At 41.8% G+C, this 18,589-nt stretch overlaps 1 protein-coding gene across 1 annotated transcript in view; it reads left to right on the top strand.

Moving 5' to 3' along the window:
* Positions 1-18,589, top strand: part of LOC115165593 (probable phospholipid-transporting ATPase IIA) — a 39,526-nt gene that overhangs the window by 11,618 nt on the left and 9,319 nt on the right. The window contains exons 6-26 of the mRNA XM_029718801.1: positions 1,208-1,259; positions 2,186-2,280; positions 2,453-2,533; positions 2,698-2,773; positions 3,270-3,346; positions 3,649-3,809; positions 4,050-4,192; positions 4,904-5,016; positions 5,872-6,081; positions 8,244-8,405; positions 9,097-9,189; positions 9,384-9,467; positions 10,541-10,711; positions 10,977-11,075; positions 12,379-12,468; positions 12,817-12,961; positions 13,358-13,422; positions 13,981-14,136; positions 17,492-17,556; positions 17,948-18,056; positions 18,291-18,348. Coding sequence (XP_029574661.1) covers positions 1,208-1,259; positions 2,186-2,280; positions 2,453-2,533; positions 2,698-2,773; positions 3,270-3,346; positions 3,649-3,809; positions 4,050-4,192; positions 4,904-5,016; positions 5,872-6,081; positions 8,244-8,405; positions 9,097-9,189; positions 9,384-9,467; positions 10,541-10,711; positions 10,977-11,075; positions 12,379-12,468; positions 12,817-12,961; positions 13,358-13,422; positions 13,981-14,136; positions 17,492-17,556; positions 17,948-18,056; positions 18,291-18,348 — 2,305 coding nt within the window. The remainder of the gene's footprint in view (positions 1-1,207; positions 1,260-2,185; positions 2,281-2,452; positions 2,534-2,697; positions 2,774-3,269; positions 3,347-3,648; positions 3,810-4,049; positions 4,193-4,903; positions 5,017-5,871; positions 6,082-8,243; positions 8,406-9,096; positions 9,190-9,383; positions 9,468-10,540; positions 10,712-10,976; positions 11,076-12,378; positions 12,469-12,816; positions 12,962-13,357; positions 13,423-13,980; positions 14,137-17,491; positions 17,557-17,947; positions 18,057-18,290; positions 18,349-18,589) is intronic.

Raw genomic sequence — 18,589 nt, 5'->3', positions numbered from 1 at the left:
ACTTGCAAAGAGAGAGGGTGGAGCTCTTAATTCCGGTTCTACTCGTTGTTTTCTATCTCTTAACACGTATGGACCCAGAACTTAATTGAGCATCTGACCAATTACGCAAGATTAAAGTTCTGGGTTAGCCGAGATTAGTTGGATATAGACCACCCAGAAAATACCAATGCATTCTTACCAGATAGTTAACTTAAAACGCCATTAAGTTGGCATATCCATGTGGGAAAGTTAAAACAAGGCAATCAATTGTGTCATTCAAATTAGCGTCACAAATGGCATCAACATTGGTAACATTATAATAAATTATAATTTGTTAGGTTATATTTGTCCTATTTCACACATGTACAAGTATGTATTATACACGTGTGAAATTGAAATATTTGTTGCATATTCCAACTCCCCCTGAGAGTGGGGTCATGGCCAGGGTCAGCCATTATCAACAGGGACCTTGGAGCAATTAGGGTTAAGTGCCTTGCTCAAGGGCACTTCAAAAGATTTTTCACCTTGTAGCTTGGGGATTCGAGTTAGCGACCTTTCGGTTATTGGCCCAATGCTCTAACCGCTAGGCTACCTGCCGCCACTATGTTGTTAAAAGTATCTTAAGTAATTCTAATAGACATTCCAACTCCTAACAGTATTTTTTACTGGCTACTGTAGAAAGAGTGGATTCTGGGAGTCTTTGAAGGATAGGTCACACATGTTGTTCTCTTTATACATTTGATATTTTTTATCCATGACTGAGGAGACATTGAAAGTATATCGAACTCGAATTGTTATGATCTTCTGATTTTGAAATTTGTTAAAACATTTTTTTAAAATAACGTTCAATATGTGTACCACCCCATGGATCTGAAGTGCCACAGTGAATCTTTATTAAACCCATCGACCACTTAAAATAATCAATGTCCAACTCAATGTTTTGAAATCTGTCAACTTAAATAGTGTTGAGAATTCATCTTCCAATTACTCTGACCAGGACTCAGTCACAGTGGAGTCTGGGTCAAACAGAGTGTAAAGCCTGGTCAGGCTCCTATTCAGGGTAAGGCTGGATGATTTGCTGCAGGGATTATTATTGTGACTAGCTGAATGCAGGTAATGTAGCACATTAAAGCAAAAGTCTGAACGTCTACAGTTATAGAGGGGGGGTTAGAAGAACAGGATGCAAGTTGAAGTCGTGTTTTTCTTTATTTCTGTCTTTTCTTTGTAGAACCAGCGAGTTCCTGCTGACATGATCTTCTTAAGGACCTCTGAAAGAAATGGTAAACATCTGCTGGTCATTCATTCAAATCTCCAAAACAGGATAGTTAGGGTAATGGCATGTTTAAAAAGGGTGGTGAGGTGAAGGGATTAGCCTAGAGCCAGGACAGGAAGTGTAACAATGTCTAAATTGTAATTGGGTCCAGTAGGCTATCGTTCAAAGTGGTGGTTGGGGGGGACGGGTTGTGGTAGAAGACAGAAGAAGCATGGTCCATTCATTTCCCCTGACCATTTTTGTCTTTTAAATTGCAAGTTAGTTCCTAAGGAAAATCACCAAGACAGGCAAAGTGTAGAATAGAAAGAACATAGAAAACGGGGGAACCAAGGTACAAAGACTGAGCCTGATCTGAATAAACAAATGTGGAATTGGATGAGATTTGAAAGAGTGGTGACAGAAACAGAATGAATTGCTCCCATGCAAAACAATGCCATCTCCAACAGGCTTGTTTTCTAAACAAGTACACCACCACCCCCTCGATAACTAGCAGCTGTTAGGCTCCATCGGAAATGTGCGATAAAACATTTGGAGTACGACAACCTTACACTTTTATAATCTTGATTTGGAGTAACACAAACTAGATGAAGCATGCTTGGTTGTGGTTGTGCTTTCCTGTGGGGGGAGGAAAAACAACATGCTTATTTTACTGGAAAGAGTGGTTAGTTGGTTATCTCTGACACATGGAGGCCATTAGGTCAATTATGAAGAGGCTAGCTAGGCCCAGTGTTCTCAGCTATAGACAGGCAGGCAGGGTAACACATAGGGTAACACATTTCGTTTTTTAGATGGACAGAATGTAGTTATTTGTACCATGGAGGCCCTATAACTGAATGCTTCTGCAATCTCTAAAGCCTACACAACGGTTCCCCCTAGAGGTGTCTGTGACTCCATTCTGGATCAGTTATTTTCCTCACTTCTGCCCTGTTCTAGGCTCCTGCTTCCTGCGTACTGACCAACTGGACGGAGAGACGGACTGGAAACTACGCCACCCAGTGGCCTGTACTCAGAGACTGCCCACTGCTGCTGTGAGTCACCAGACCAGATGGCTGATCTATCTTTTAGTAGAACACCGATGTTTGCACTGCACTGACTGCAGAAAGATTTAGTAAAGTAATGCCACATCTCATGTTTTTGGGGGATGTTCTTGGAATTGTTATCGCTTATTGATAAGCGACCATGTTGTGATTGCTCCTCCAGGATATTCTCCAGATCAGATCCTATGTGTATGCGGAGGAACCAAACATTGACATCCACAACTTTATTGGCACTTTCACCAGGGTGAGTGTTAGTGCCTGGACAATTATATTTTACTTTTCTTGTTTAAGACTTGCATAAAGATAATTGCCACCATATATAGTGAACTTTGATGAAAGACTTTCTGTTTTCATGTAGTAATGTTCCATACTCTGTCTGTGTTTTGTGTCCTATGTGCTGTGCTTTAGGAGGATGGAGACCCTCCAGTCAATGAGAGTCTCAGTATTGAGAATACCCTTTGGGCCAGCACTGTCATCGCCTCTGGTAAATACCAACTCCCCCAGTGGTTTGCTCTTTTTCTCTCTCTCTCCACTGAAGCAGCTAATAACATGGAAGGAACCAGTACCAGCCCTTCCTCCATCCCTCTCTCCCTCCCTCCATCCCTAGAGCCGTGATGAGGCATTACTCCCTCCACGCTCGATGTGCTGATGATTTGTCCTCCTACACACACACACACCGGCGCAATCAGACATTTGGTCATTTAAAACTAGTTCAGGGGTAGTTAACCATAAGAGACAACGTTTCCCTAAAGGGAAAAAACACTACATAGAGATTTCAGAGTCTAACCTACTGTATATAGCATATGGTAGTCATTTGGCAAATTGGCTAACTCTCATGTACTACTGTCGTTATACATTTCAAAACATGCATTCACATCAAGGGAAGTCTTCTACATGCTTTATTATATGGTATGGTTTATGATTCGAGACTTGTCAGTTTAAAAGTTTCAGTCCGTTACTTGAATGTTCTGTCTCTGTAGGCACTGTGGTAGGAGTAGTTATTTACACAGGCAAGGAACTCCGGAGTGTGATGAACACCTCAGACCCAAGGCACAAGGTATATTAATGTTAAACACCCTGCCATGACGCTTTCCTTTAGTACATAAAGTCATGCAAATATTCTGGTAGCACTTTATTTTACGGTACTGTTTCCATGGTAATTAATAGTTTATTACTGTGTTGTTACCGTTTTTCAAGGTCTTAAAAAAAGAAAATACCCTGGTCAATTTATGTATTGTAAAATAAACCGCTACCAATACTCAAATAATCATATAATTTCAACAGTTGTTCCATAATATTGTGTTTAGAGTGTTTTGACGTGTACTGCCTGATGTCATTCTCATTTATCATCTCTTGTAGGTTGGCCTATTTGACCTGGAAGTGAACTGTTTAACCAAGATCCTGTTTGGGGCTTTGGTGGTGGTGTCTCTGGTCATGGTGGCCCTCCAACACTTTGCCGGCCGTTGGTATCTGCAGATCTTCCGCTTCCTGCTGCTTTTCTACAACATTGTCCCCATCAGGTAGGAGTTTAACACACTTTCTATTTAATTTAAATTAGCAATTAAGAAATCCATATTTAACAACATTTAACAGCATGTTTAAGACCAAAAGTTGGTATTTTCAGTTGAGGCCTACATTTACATAAAATCTATCCTTGCTTAATTGTTTCTACATATCCTTATGTGCATGTTTGATGGACAACCTAAACCCATTAATATCCACATTTTATTAAATTAATAAAATGTGAACTTTGTGTCCAGCTTGCGTGTGAACCTGGACATGGGTAAGATGGTGTTCAGCTGGATGATCAGAAGAGACTCTAAGATCCCTGGTACAGTGGTCAGGGCCAGCACTATACCTGAACAACTGGGACGCATCTCCTACCTGCTCACTGACAAAACAGGTCTGCTACTTTTGTCGTTTATAGACATAAATATGTAATTATTGACCGCCAGACTATCACGGCTGTGTGGCTGTGGACTCTGTATTGAGCTTAAGAGGTGAGAGTGCCTCCATAAACTGTCAGCTTAGTCAATTCACATAAGATGTAACTATGGTAATGAAACATGACAGTAAAGTATAAGGTTTGCATAAAACTGCTAAATGTTGTAGTGCACAGGACGAGTAGTGGCTAGTGTTACATTATAAGACAATGCCAAATGCATGTATCTTGCTTCAGTAGTCAGAAGAGGACATTGCCCCAACATGTCAGTCTGTCGTATGAGAGTTGATAGTGTTGAAGATTTGCTAAGGTTATGTTCATTGTGATAGTGCTAGGGCAAGCCTGTCCATGATCAGGGCGATGGGGCCTAGGGGTCAAAGGTCAGTCTAATGTAGGGGCTTCTCAGGTCATCCTGAAATACTAGCTACAGAGAGGGGCTTTTAAAGTGTGAGGACAGTCAGGACACTGACTGCATGGAAAGATACTTGACTTGTAGATCATAGTGTGACTGTACTATAGTCTGTTTAAAAATCACTATGTTTAAGTTATGATAATAATTTTAACACCAACACTACCATCTCGCTTCCAACACTTCTAACACCAGTGCATATAACCCCACGATCAATAGAAATGTTACAAATAGTATAAATTGTGGTTGTGTGTTTGATGCAGGGACTCTTACCCAGAATGAGATGGTGTTCCGTCGCCTCCATCTTGGAACGGTGGCCTATGGAATGGACTCCATGGACGAGGTGCAGAGCCACGTGTTCAGTGCCTACACACAGGTAAACAATAACCATCACCATCGAGCCATATTGAAATAGTTGTAGCGCACATAGAGCGTCAATGACAGAAACGACAATGGCCAAACTCTCTATGTAGACCTGTGGCTCTGCATCAGTCCATATGGGCTGTGGGCAACGAATGTATTACTAATTGGTGAGACAGTCAATGCTTGGAAACTCAAAATAATTCTGTGTGAAAACCAATAACAACCCTTGTCTTTAGGGCATATCTTTTGGACAGCATATCAGCTATGTGATTATTGTTTGGCTGAATGCTTCCTGACCCCTAATGACATTCTTTGTCCCTTTGACACCAGAGGTTAGTGGAGAAGGAAACCGGATTAGCCACTAGCCCCAGAGCCCACTAGCACTGACCTGCCCTAGTTTAATGACTCCACCATTAACCCCTGTGGAAACACAACCCCCAGCTTAAAAATAGCAGCAGCAAGATGCTAAAGCTAATTGTTCATATTTCTTATTTTGTTACACACCTGGTTGTGTTTACTTCCTGTGGATGGTATGAATGAATAGGGTAGGATTAGTTAAATGACTTGGTTAGTAGTCATTTTAGAACTGAGTAAGTTCAGAGAAGTGTTATGTTTTAACATTACAAAACGCATATATTCCATATACTTTGTTGCCATAGTTACTGAATAAGGCAGCTCACAGGTACATGTACTGTATATATTCCCCACAATTCATTTATTTATGTGATGACTGTTTTTCAATCAATGGCTGAGAAAAAAAATGTTTATTATTAAAAAAACGCTCTACTAATTATTGAAAACCTTGCAGGTAGACAGATGCTCCAACTCAGTCGGCTAACTTTTCTTTTCTGCACCTTCCTCCCCACAGCCCTCTCATGACCTCCCAGCATCCAGAGTTCCGGCGGCCACTAAGGTTCGTAAGACCATCAACAGCCGTGTGCATGAGGCGGTGAAGGCCATCGCCCTGGTGCACTGTGTGACGCCCGCGTACGAGGCCAACGGCGTGACGGACCAGGCCGAGGCAGAGCAGCATTATGAGGACACCTGCAGGGTTTACCAGGCTGCCAGCCCAGACGAGGTACACAACGGCTCACCCTAACTACTAGACATAGCTGTCCAAAAATATAGCAACCAGGGTTTGTTAGTGTTTTATACAAGTAATTAATTAACAGTTGACATTTGCTCTGCGAGGTTATAATATTGTTTTTTGTTAAAGATACAGTAGACCAACATATACAAAAATTGCCTGGGGAAAATGTGAGTTGTTTACTCAACACCCCCAGGAAGGTTAAATGGAATTGTCACTAGGCCCATTACAGTAGGTATTGCGACAGTAGAATAATAGAGTCCAAGTTAAATGATGGAGAGGGTCACTTCAAGTGATTTTGAAGTTTGAACCTTTAGCGGTTGTTGCAGTGGACTACCTGCTGTCTGCTGCCTTTGAAGGAAACCTTGAGGAGACAAATGACACGTGTACCTAGCTATGTCATTGATCGCTATGAATCATTTGAAGTCCAGGAAGAAGGCTGAGGAGGAATTCAGCTTGATCCATTTCCCGTAGTGTAAATACACATTTCCTTAATGTGCTCCCCAGTCTATTGGATTTCAGCTAACCTATTCCCTCTTTGAATCTCCTACCTTAGTATTAGATACTTTGATATGGCCCACAACTTTTGTTTTATGGTGAGCTGTGGCTTATTGTATTCTCAACTTCATGCAATACAAGCATTTTTTTTAATTTTCTTGCAAATATGTTTATGAGTCTTGAAACTCCTGTCCTGTTCCAAGATTTCTCACAGGTTACAATATAAGTCAATGTGATGCTATTTCCTTTCTCGATTGAATGTTTTTGCAGTTGTTAAAATAGGTATATTGTATCAGCTTGATATGATCTTGGCTCAAATTCAGTTTGCTCTCCTATGGCTTCTCAGGAAGTCTATATATAGATATGGTGTTGACTGTTGGCAGCTGGTGGTAGTGGTCACAATGGCAGTGGCAGTTGCATGCATGGTTTATAGCAGTCCAATCTTAAGCCATTTATCTAACTTGCTTTGTTGGATGTGATACAGGTAACTGCCAAAATAAAGGAAATACCAACTGAGTGTCTTGATAGGGCGTTAGAGCCACCAGAACAGCTTCAATGCACTTTGGCATAGATTCTACAAGTGTCTGGAACACTATTGGAGGTATGAAATGCCATTCTTCAACAAGACATTCCATAATTTGATGTTTTGTTAATAGTGGTGGAAAACACTTGTCTCATGAAGAATCGGCCATAAGTGTTCAATTGGGTTGAGATCTGGAGACTGAGACGGTTATGGCATATCGTGAAACATCAGCAAGTTGAGCAATCTTTGTCACTGAAGCTCCTGCCAAACTTGCCCCAACAATCACCCCTCTTTCAAAGTCACTGAGATTTCTTCTTCTAGCCATGGTAGACAAAATAAGAGATTGAAATTAGAGACCGGTCAGTGTAGGCTTGAGGGATGAATTGTGTTTTTGATCTTGTGCTGGTTTTCTGGAAGTTATTGGGAAAAATAACTTCTGACCCCCCCCCCCCCCCCAAAAAAGTGATTCTTTCAATCATTCCAAATGTCGTCTGTTTGGCATTATCCTCATGTGCCCTTCAAAAGAGACCAGAAAGAACATGTGGCATTGTCTTTTAAAATTGTCTTCCTAGTTTGTCAATCAATACTCTGAGTGCAGAAAATGCTTTTATTATTGATTTGAGCTGAAATAGAGCTGTGCTCTTTGATGTGCTTCTCAGATTTATATTTCCTGTTCTTTCATTTGTCCTGTGAAAAGGTACATCATGTTAATCTCTCATGAAAAGACTACGTAAACATAAATGGTGCTGTAGATCTGTCATGATAAAACGGGATGTGTGAGATCAGCAGCCTTAGTTCCAGTGCTTGGGTTTTTCGTCACTGGTTATTTGGACAAATCATGATTTTGCAGGTGTTAGCATCTTTCGAATTTTGGAAGGAGAGGGGACATTTGGCCCAAAGACTTGCCTGTAAATTGCAAAGAGAGGGGTTGGAGCTCTTCATTCTGGATCCGCTCATTCTATCTGTTCTCTTAACACTATGGACCCAGAACTTCATTGACTATCTGACCAATTACGCAATACTTTAGTTCTTGGTTAACCAAGATTATCATCATGCTAAAATGGTCCATTCTCCTTTTACCTCATCAAATTGATGTATTTTTATAACCACCCATTCACCAAACTGTTGCTAGGTTTCGCTGGTGCAGTGGACAGAGAGTGTGGGTCTGACCCTGGTCGGACGGGACCAGAACTCCATGCAGCTGAGGACCCCTACTGGACAGATCCTGAACTTCACCATCCTGCAGATATTCCCTTTCACCTACGAGAGCAAGCGAATGGGAATCATAGTTCGAGTGAGTGCTGCTGACTAGGATATGAATTTGATTTGAAAATTCTAATTTGAGTCAACCCTTCACAGTTGCCAGAGGTGTATGCTTTCCTCAGCTGATCTAATGTATTGTGGAAGATAATTTGTATTTTGCTAGATTGCCGGCCAACTGTCTGTGTTTTGATGTAACTACTCTTTTGAAAGATCCATTGTATAGCTGATATCAGTAGGGCCAACTGTTTGGGACCAATTGCTCTTTTTTTAAGATTCATTTTATGGCTTTTGATCCTGGGCATTGATCCATTTATCTATCAAGACATAGGCTGATCTAAGACAGACTTTACCCTGCTATGAACTCCGATGACTAAGTCTCTGTGTTGTCTGCATGACTAACTATTGTTGTTGGCTTGGATAGACCTGGTATAACTCTACTTCAGGAAGGTTGGGATTAAACTTGGCTTCCTCAAGAAAATATTTTCAAACATGTTTGAGACCCCTTGTGAACATTTTAACACCAAAATAAGTTTCCCTTTCTAAGCAACCAACCAACCAACCAACAATAATAAACTAATCCTTTATGTGCCTCTCTACACAGGTGCTGAGAGTAGGAGGGGAAACCCCTGAGTCCACCTTATTGATTGATGTGAATGTTTTTCTTCAATTTTGTTTGTCAAGCATTGAATTAAGGTAATGACAGTGAATGGTCTGTTTTACAGGATGAGTCTACGGGAGAAATGACCTTCTACATGAAGGGTGCAGACGTAGTGATGGCAGGCATCGTCCAGTATAATGATTGGCTGGAAGAAGAGGTATTTTTGGTTTCCTCTATTAAAACACGTCATTTTAGTTTTAATAAACGACCACCATGAATTGATTATAGCGTGTTGTGGTCATCTTTAGGGTGTTGCTGTCAATTTTCCCTTTCTTGGGAAGGTTCAATCCTTGTGTATGTTTGAACATTCTGATATTAATGTTTTGGTGTTACTTTTGCTCTTTCTTCCAGTGTGGAAATATGGCCAGGGAAGGCCTGAGGGTCTTGGTCGTTTCCAAAAAGTCTCTAACAGAGGAACAGTACCAAGACTTTGAGGTTAGTAGCATGCCCTCTCTGTCTTTGGTCGAGCTTCAATGTGACTGTCGTCACATTGTTCCATAGAGTATGGGACTGTGCAGTAACCCAAGCCAACAGAAGGAGGAGGATGTTTAGATGGAGAAGGAATTGACTGTCCTGAGTAACCAAGCCCACCGTTGGCGACCTTGACATTTCAGTGTGTCATAGCCATTTGGCAAACTCATTAGTGAGGCTGTAGCTTAGGGTATCCATCTTGGTTTGAGCACATCCACATAGTGTCATAAATAGAAGGGAAATTCCTTTTGATCAGCGTCTGGGTATGACATGTGAAACCAGGTGTGGTAATATTCTTACAATAACATGAATTTACTAGTTGCTGCACCTCCCTCTGCATGTGTTGTTTTTACTTTACCAGTGTATTATTATTATTAGTGCCACTCCTTATGAGATTAAAGAAATGTACATTTGTGTTGGATGACAATGTAGCACTAATTTGTTTATCGTCCTACACAAAATACACTCTTTCCAGGTGTTGTCTTGGAGTTGTCATGTTCTCTCAAGTCTTTTATATCTGCTAGGTAGCCTACCTGCCAACAACAACAAATACAAAAACAAAATAGTTTCCACAGATACGCACCATTGTTCTTAAGATGTCAAGTGTGTTGTTTGATACTCGGATATCCCTCTCTCACACACACACACACACACACACACACACACACACTCCCATTCTCAATGCAGGGTGGGAGGGCTGGCAGATGGGCAGTGTCTCCCCTGCAGCCCCACCAGGCCCATTGCCTGAGTGTATAATTGTGAGAGCTGGCTGGTGGGCGGTGGTGACTCACACACAGATCTTGTGTTCCTGAGTGAGTCACTCAGATAGAGCAAAAAACGATCTCCTCTGAGCTGGAGACTGCTGGACATTTACTTGCTCCTTTTAAATCCTTCTCATCCAAAACATGTTACATTTGACGATTTTGTATGTTTGACAGTTAATAAATCAAACTAGCTAAACTCCAATATGCTATATTCAGATAATGTCTTACAATCCAAATATATTCACCACATTTCTCTCGTTACTTTCTCCACAGGCCCGATATGTCCAGGCCAAGCTGAGTGTGCACGACCGGTCTCTGAAGGTTGCCACGGTGATCGAGAGCCTGGAGATGGAGATGGAGCTGCTGTGTTTGACAGGGGTGGAGGACCAACTGCAGGCTGACGTACGGCCTACCCTGGAGATCCTACGTAATGCAGGCATCAAGGTCAGGGGTCACCGGGACAGGGGGGTAGACGGCCTCAGCAACAATTCACTTCAATACATTTTACATTGACGTTTTAGTCATTTAGCAGACGCTCTTATCCAGAGTGCATACATTTTCATACTTTTTTTCAATACACTTTATTTATGCCTGGGCTTTATGCCCTCTGAAACTGTTATGTGTTGTGTCATTGTTTGAATGTGGATAAGAAATGTAAAATGTGTTAATCACACAGAAAAGTAATTTTAAAATTGTTTTACCTGTGTAGGTGTGGATGTTAACTGGAGATAAACTGGAAACAGCCACGTGCACGGCTAAGAACGCTCATCTGGTGACCCGCAACCAGGAAATCCACATCTTTAATTCGGTGAGTGGAGAAGCAGTAGAGGGCATTTTTCTGTTCAACCACTGCACTTTCAATATAATGTTTATTGTGAATTGGAATAAATAGCTTTAGCATAAGGGGTCATTCCTAGTTCATCGGATCATCCACAGTTTCCTGTCGTCTACACTGACCTCATGCGGACATCCATCCTCTGTGTGGTGAAGGCCCATAGCTGTGCTTATGTAGTCCCCCAGCCATGTAACCCAGCCCAGCCCAGCCTGGATCCGCTGGCTATTTGGCTGGCCCAACAATAAATCACCTCTCACAAGAATATGCATTCAAGCCAGTGTCAACCAGACCAGAGCCTTCCAGACCTGGGTTCAAATACTATTTGATATTGTTTCAAATACTTAAGCTGTGCTTGACTAGCACTACAGGCAGTCTAAAACAAACACTTATAGTACATATATTTGAATGATTTTAAATGCTATTTGACCCCAGGTCTGGAAACAGGCCTGTGAGTACCAGCTGAACCACTTCCTGAGGGAACACAGACAGAGAACCTAACTTTCTAATTTGTTTTGCAGGCTTAGCTCTCAAACAGCACAATTGCTTTGATAGTCTGTTGACTTCCCTTTTGGCCTTCATCCAGCTGCAGAAAAGCTTGCCTGCCGTAGGAAGGTTAGGACTTGCGTACAACAGTTGTTACTGGAAGAGGATAACAATGGCTGGCACAGCATGAAAACAATCCCTTAGCTTCTCCCAGCAGAGGAGGGCAGGCAGGGGCTGTGACTGTTGAGTGGTCCAATAGCCAAGGCATCTGCTATTGGCTTCCTGGTTCGACACAAATGGCACTGGGTTGACGACTTGACGTATGAACACGCAATAGGAGAGTAAAATAGACATACCAGTGCATAACATTGGTTGACAGATTGATGTCTTGTTGTCATTTCCAGTTCCACATTTTTGGAATTCCGAGTCCACATATAAGTTTGACACAGTTGCAGAAACTATGGGATGTTTTCTTCATAATATGGACCTTAGGTTAGACAATTTGACCTATTGTAATGTCCACACAATCAACCTCCATATTTCATTAGAAATAGTAGTCTATATAAATCCACAAAATCAGCCATGTATTAGTGGGTTCATGTCCTGGTCGTCCTTATGGTTTCATACCTTACATATGTTCAACATTTGGCAGTTGATCAGTTCACCCTGATGCTAATCTAGAGTGTGGTTGACAGTTGCAGTCAGGAGAGCAGCTACTCCTGCTGCTGTGGGTTAGATGGCTATCTGTGTGTCTCTGACATGATGGTAAGCCATGTACTGTCTGTGGTCCTAGGTGACGACGCGAGGAGAGGCCCATCTGGAGCTCAACGCTTTCAGGAGGAAACACGACTGTGCTCTGGTCATATCAGGGGACTCACTGGAGGTAAGCTGAGCACCGTCCTCACTCTGAATACTTTACCTTATCTGTGTAAACCAAACAAAAGCACTGTTACTGAAGAGGCCTTTGGTGGTAGCTGTGGTATTGGTAATAGTCAGTCTAACATTGGTTAAAGTCTAACTGAGACACTTGAGAAACGTCAGCCGGTGTTGAGTCTTATCCATTCACAGTGCTGCATTGTTTTGAGTCTCAATTGACAACTGCCTAGATAAATGTAACAGACGTTAAGGAAGGAGTCTATATCAATGATAAAGATCCAGACATAAACCACAGTTGGTCGTTGGCCAAGGTGGTTGTTCAACCCTCGTCTGTCATACTCTGCTTCTCCTGCAGGTGTGTCTGAAGTTCTATGAGTATGAGTTTATGGAGCTGGCGTGTCAGTGTCCTGCCGTGGTGTGTTGTCGCTGTGCTCCGACCCAGAAGGCCCAGATAGTCCGCCTGCTGCAGGAGCGCACTGGCAAACTCACCTGTGCTGTAGGTGAGTCTGCCCAGCGTCAGCCCCAAGCCTTTCTCTATTGGGACATTACAGTATACAGAGTTACAGAGTTAACAAATAGCCTACTCTCAATTCAGCTCACTAAAACTCTCCAATTACAGTTAACTGCAGGGTTACTGACCTGTACATTTTAAGATATTGGATGGTATTGTTTTCATGATATAAACTTGATAAACAGTTTGCATCATAGTATTTTCTTATGGTAATGATTGAGGTCTGATTTGAGGGAGTCGCACGCACACACAAACGGGCAAGCAGACACAGACAGACACACGAACATACACACACATACACACACAAAGCCCTCTCTGCTGTGAGTCACATTAACAGACATGTTCCTCCTGACACTTCCACCGATGTCTGTTTGTTTTCTCTTAGGGGACGGAGGAAACGATGTCAGCATGATCCAGGAAGCCGACTGTGGCGTGGGAGTGGAGGGCAAAGTAAGAACCTCTCTGTCCCTGTCGCCCTGTTGCTCTGCTTTCACACACACACTGTCGCTGCTGTCTGTGTCGTGTGTTTCCTGAGAGCTGGCTCCCCTCTGGCCAGAGCACCTTTTAACATACATTTGTCACTATGTCATATCATGCACAGATGATTCCTTTTTGACTGTGTGAAAACAGGTCGTGGGTGTAAAGGAAATGAATGTGACGTTGTCTTCTGACAATGTGGTATTGTCATGTGTTCTGATTGGGACTGCTTGAACTGTAGTGCTGACAGGGCAACCATGTAGAGTTCTTACTTTATGGACACCTTGCTCCTTCAGCAACTATGGACCAGAGCTCCACATCAACTCAATAGTTGGTAAATATTGATTTAACTGTGGCAGAAATAGGGAACTTGTTTACTCAAAGTGTCAGTAGTTTAAACTTTTCCTCTAAACTTTTCTTTATATACACTCGTAAAAAGTGTTATTCTGGTTACCAAAGACCTTTGCTAACCTTTTCTAAATGTATCTCAGAATGTCTTAAAAATTCCACCACCATGTTGTTGGTTGACAGGAAGGGAAACAGGCATCGCTGGCTGCGGACTTCTCTGTGACTCAGTTCAAGCACTTGGGCAGACTCCTCATGGTCCACGGGCGGAACAGCTACAAGAGATCTGCCGGCCTCTCCCAGTTCGTCATCCACCGGAGCCTGTGCATCAGCACCATGCAGGTAGGCAGGACCAGGGTACCAAATGGTGGAACGGGGTGGGGAGTGAGTCAGGACTAGGGTCACAAATGGTGAAACAGGATAGGGAGTGTCAGGACAGGGAGTGCCAGCAGCTTCCCTGGAAGCCTAGACACCATGCGGCACCAGCCCCAGAGCCAGTGGGTAGTGAGAGTACCTTGGGCCAGGCATAGAGCGGTGGAGCAGGGTGGGGAATGAGTCAGAGCAAGGGACCCCAGGAGCTCTTCAGCCCCCCCCCCCCAGCCCTAGTGAGTACACAGCCAGCTCTTCAGCTCTCTAGTCTCTCAGACCAGGCCATAGACTAGTTTGGGAGGCCTCGAATGTGTCTTGGATTAACACTGCCCACAACCACAGCTGTTAACCCCATAGAGTCGATGTCCGCTCCCCAGCAGAAATCTAATTAGCATAATAAAACAATCCCCATAAAAATCTGTCATTTTAAGATAGAGATATGCAGGGTTTTTTGTCGCACTTCCGCATCTGCTGTGAAAGGTGACAGAGCTAGAGCGATGTTTGTCAGACCATGAGAAATCCCCAAAATTTGTCTTCTCACAAAATCGTCTGTAGCGTCCTTGTGGTTTGGCCTAGAAACTATTATGACCCCTCTATGGAAAGACACGATGCTGTTCTCTGTTTTGCTCTATGCCCCCCACAAGCATCTTAGGAATTGTCTGAAGTTGGTACAGCCGATCTGCCAACTTCTGTCTGTAGCTACACACTAATATGACCCCTCTGTGGAAAGGTGAGATACTCACAAACACGTATGTCAGTTGTTTTGCTCTAGGACGCCCACAGGCCTCATAAGACTCATCTGAAGGTCCCCCGGTACAAGTTCAAAAAATGAATGGAAGTATAAATGGGGACTGTTTAATGCCACAAATAAGGGGTTCAATACATGTAAAAAATGTTTTAAATCATGATCTTTCTTATATCTCTCAGATATACAGTGCCAGTCAAAAGTTTGGACATCTACTCATTCCAGGGTTTTTCTTTATTTTTACTATTTTCTACATTGTAGAATAATAATGAAGACATCAAAACTATGAAATAACACATATGAAATCATGTAGTCACCAAAAAAGTGTTAAACAAATCAAAATATATTTTAAATTCTTCATAGAAGCCACTCTTTGCCTTGATGACAGCTTTGCACACTCTTGGCATTCTCTCAACCAGCTTCATGAGGTAGCCACCAGGAATGCATTTCAATTAACAGGTGTGCCTTGTTAAAAGTTGATGTCTTCACTATTATTCTACAATGTAGAAAATAGTACCAAAAAAAAGAACTTGAATGAGTAGGTGTGTCCAAACCTTTGACTGGTACTGTAGGACAGAAACTTCAGAACAAACTTCCTTTAGATTTTTTGGGGGGGGACTATCTGTTGTTCTGTGTAGTGAATCTGTTATTCAATACATTTGTATGGGTTAATAGCAGTAAGGCCAAATTGAAGGCCCCCCCGGCTTAGACATGGCTTAGACTGTAATGGGTTAAACTACGTAGCAGAAGTAGTGCCTTGCCAGAATGATAATAATAGCTTTATTATTTCACTTTTATAATCAATTCTTGGAGCTATTACTCAGATTACTAACCAATATTTAAATGAAAGTTGTAAATATTCAGTTTTGAAAATGTCAATTATGATTTGTACTAGTGTATTACAGTTCTCAATATGAAATGAAACACTTCAGCTTCAATGTTGCAGATAGATTTGGGGTTCTATTAATTTAATTGATTGCATTTGTAATCCCCCTTACCATTTTTTAAAACCTTTTTTTTGTCCTCCCCTCACCCCCCAACCCTACTACCCCCTCCCCTGATTTGGTGAAACTACCGGACAACAGTACGTCTTCCCTTTTTCCACATTTTGTTACGTTACAGCCATATTCTAAAATGTCTTAAATAATTTTTTCCCCTCATCAATCTACACACAGTACCCCATAAAGACAAATGGAAAGCTGGTTTGTAGACATTTTTGCAAATGTATAAAAAAAAAAAAAAAAAGTAAACTTATTTACATAAGTATTCAGACCCTTTGCTGTGAGACTCGAAATTGAGCTCAGGTTTATCCTGTTTCCATTGGTCATCCTTGAGATGTTTCTACAACTTGATTTGGAGTCCACCTGTGGTAAATTCAATTGATTGGACATGATTTGGAAAGGCACACACCTGTCTCTATAAGGTCCCACTGTTGACAGTGCATGTCAGAGCAAAAACCAAGCCATGAGTTCAAAGGAATTGTCCGTAGGGCTTCAAGACAGGATTGTGTCGAGGGACAGATCTGGGGAAGGGTACCAAAAACATTTCTGCAGTATTGAAGGTCCCCAAGAACACAGTGGCACATGACACCCCGCTTGGAGTTTGCCAAAAGGCACCTAAGGACTCTCAGACCATGAGAAACAAGATTCTTTGGTCTGATGAAACCAAGATTGAACTCTTTGGCCTGAATGCCAAGCGTCACATTTGGAGGAAACCAGGCACCATCCTGTGATGGTGAAGCATGGTGGTGGTGGCAGCATCATGCTGTGGCAATGTTTTTCAGCAGCAGGGGCTGGAAGACTAGTCAGGATTGAGGGAAAGATGAACGGAGCAAAGTACAGAGAGATCCTTGATGAAAACCTGCTCCAGAGCGCATAGGACCTCAGTCTCGGGCGAAGGTTCACCTTCCAACAGGAAAACGACCCAAAGCACACAGCCAAGACAACGCAGGAGTGGCTTCGGGGCAAGTCTCTGAATGTCCATGAGTGGCCCAGCCAGAGCCCGAACTTAAACCCAATCGATCATCTCTGGAGAGACCTGCAATAGCAGTACAGCGACGCTCCCCATCCAACCTGACAGAGCTTGAGAGGATCTTCAGAGAAGAATGGGAGAAACTCCCCAAATAGATGTGTGCCAAGCTCGTAGCGTCATACCCCAGAAAACTTGAGGCTGTAATCACTGCCGAAGGTGCTTCAACAAAGTACTGAGTAAACGGTCTGAATAATGTCATATTTCAGGGGTTTTTTTAAATACAAATTTGTCAAATTTTCTGAACCTGTTTTTGCTTTGTCATTATGGGGTATTGTGTGTAGATTGATGAGGGGGAAAAACTATTTAAGACATTTTAGAATAAGGCTGTAACAAAACAATTTGGGAAAAAGTCAAGGGGGCTGAACACTTTCCCGAATGCACTGTATTTCTAATTTCCTCTTTCTGCAAGTGCTGGATTTTCACCCACAGCAGCCAATCCACCATTTATTCTGATATTAACTCTAACCCTCCGATATACACAGATGAACTCTTTCACAGTATAATACCATTTTGCTATGATGATGACTCATTCATGATCTCTTCTTCCCCCAGGCTGTCTTCTCCTCTGTCTTCTACTTTGCGTCTGTCCCCCTCTACCAAGGATTTCTTATTATTGGGTGAGCTGAGCTGATCTTTTCTCAATAGCGGTGGCTTATCAGGATGGCATTTCAACTGTTAGTCGGATTGCTATGACATTGAGATTGTGTTGATGTATTGTTGCATTGGGTTGAATGTAGAGAAAAAAATGAAATTACTTTAACCCTGCTTAGTCATCAAAACCTCATCAAAAGACCCTCTTTTCATCCTTAGAATGGAGCTCAAATCGATTTAGCGTAATGTCAGGAAATTAGATGCCTGAAATGTTCAATCATTTGGGGAAAAATGTAATAACTGTATTTTTTTACATTTATCTGGATAACTTCTCAGATAAAACATAATTTTTGTGTTTAATTTCTTACATAAATCATTGATCAATTTCAATTAAATAGTTTATGTTCTTTATTCTAGCTACTCCACCATCTACACCATGTTCCCTGTGTTCTCCCTCGTGTTGGATAAAGATGTGAAGTCAGAAGTAGCTATGCTCTATCCTGAGTTATATAAGGATCTCCTAAAGGTAACACACTGTCTTCATTATGTTACTTTATTGGCTATCGAATATGGCAGTATAATATGCATTATTTCAAAATGATGAACTGCATAAACCTCCATAACCTTCAGAGTAGTATATCTACAGTATACACACACATTTATTTTGAACTCTATTCAGCTTTCATTGTTATCCTGAGTGTATTTATAAATAATTATATTGTATTAAATGAAATGTGTTATTTTTCTATTCCTCTCTCAGGGTCGACCTCTATCCTTTAAGACCTTTCTGATATGGGTCCTAATAAGTATCTACCAAGGTAAGAAGACATTGATGCAGTGTGTAATGGAAATAAGTGGAAATAAACGCTTGAGTAGCTATTGATAGGCATTCCTATAGATTCTTAGGAATTTATGTTTTTTTGTTAATTCCTTTAGGCCTCTCTCACTCAGATAGTAGTTTAGAAACTGCCCTGCTCTGTGGTGTAGGATCCATGATGCTCCCCACCGGCCCACACACTTTCTTCTTAATTGCTAGTAGTGGAGTTTATTTATGTCTGT

The sequence above is a fragment of the Salmo trutta genome, chromosome 28 (assembly GCF_901001165.1).
Source record: "Salmo trutta chromosome 28, fSalTru1.1, whole genome shotgun sequence".
NCBI lineage: Eukaryota > Metazoa > Chordata > Actinopteri > Salmoniformes > Salmonidae > Salmo > Salmo trutta.
Note: the sequence above shows the minus strand (reverse complement) of the source record. Positions and strands in the feature narration are given on the sequence as shown.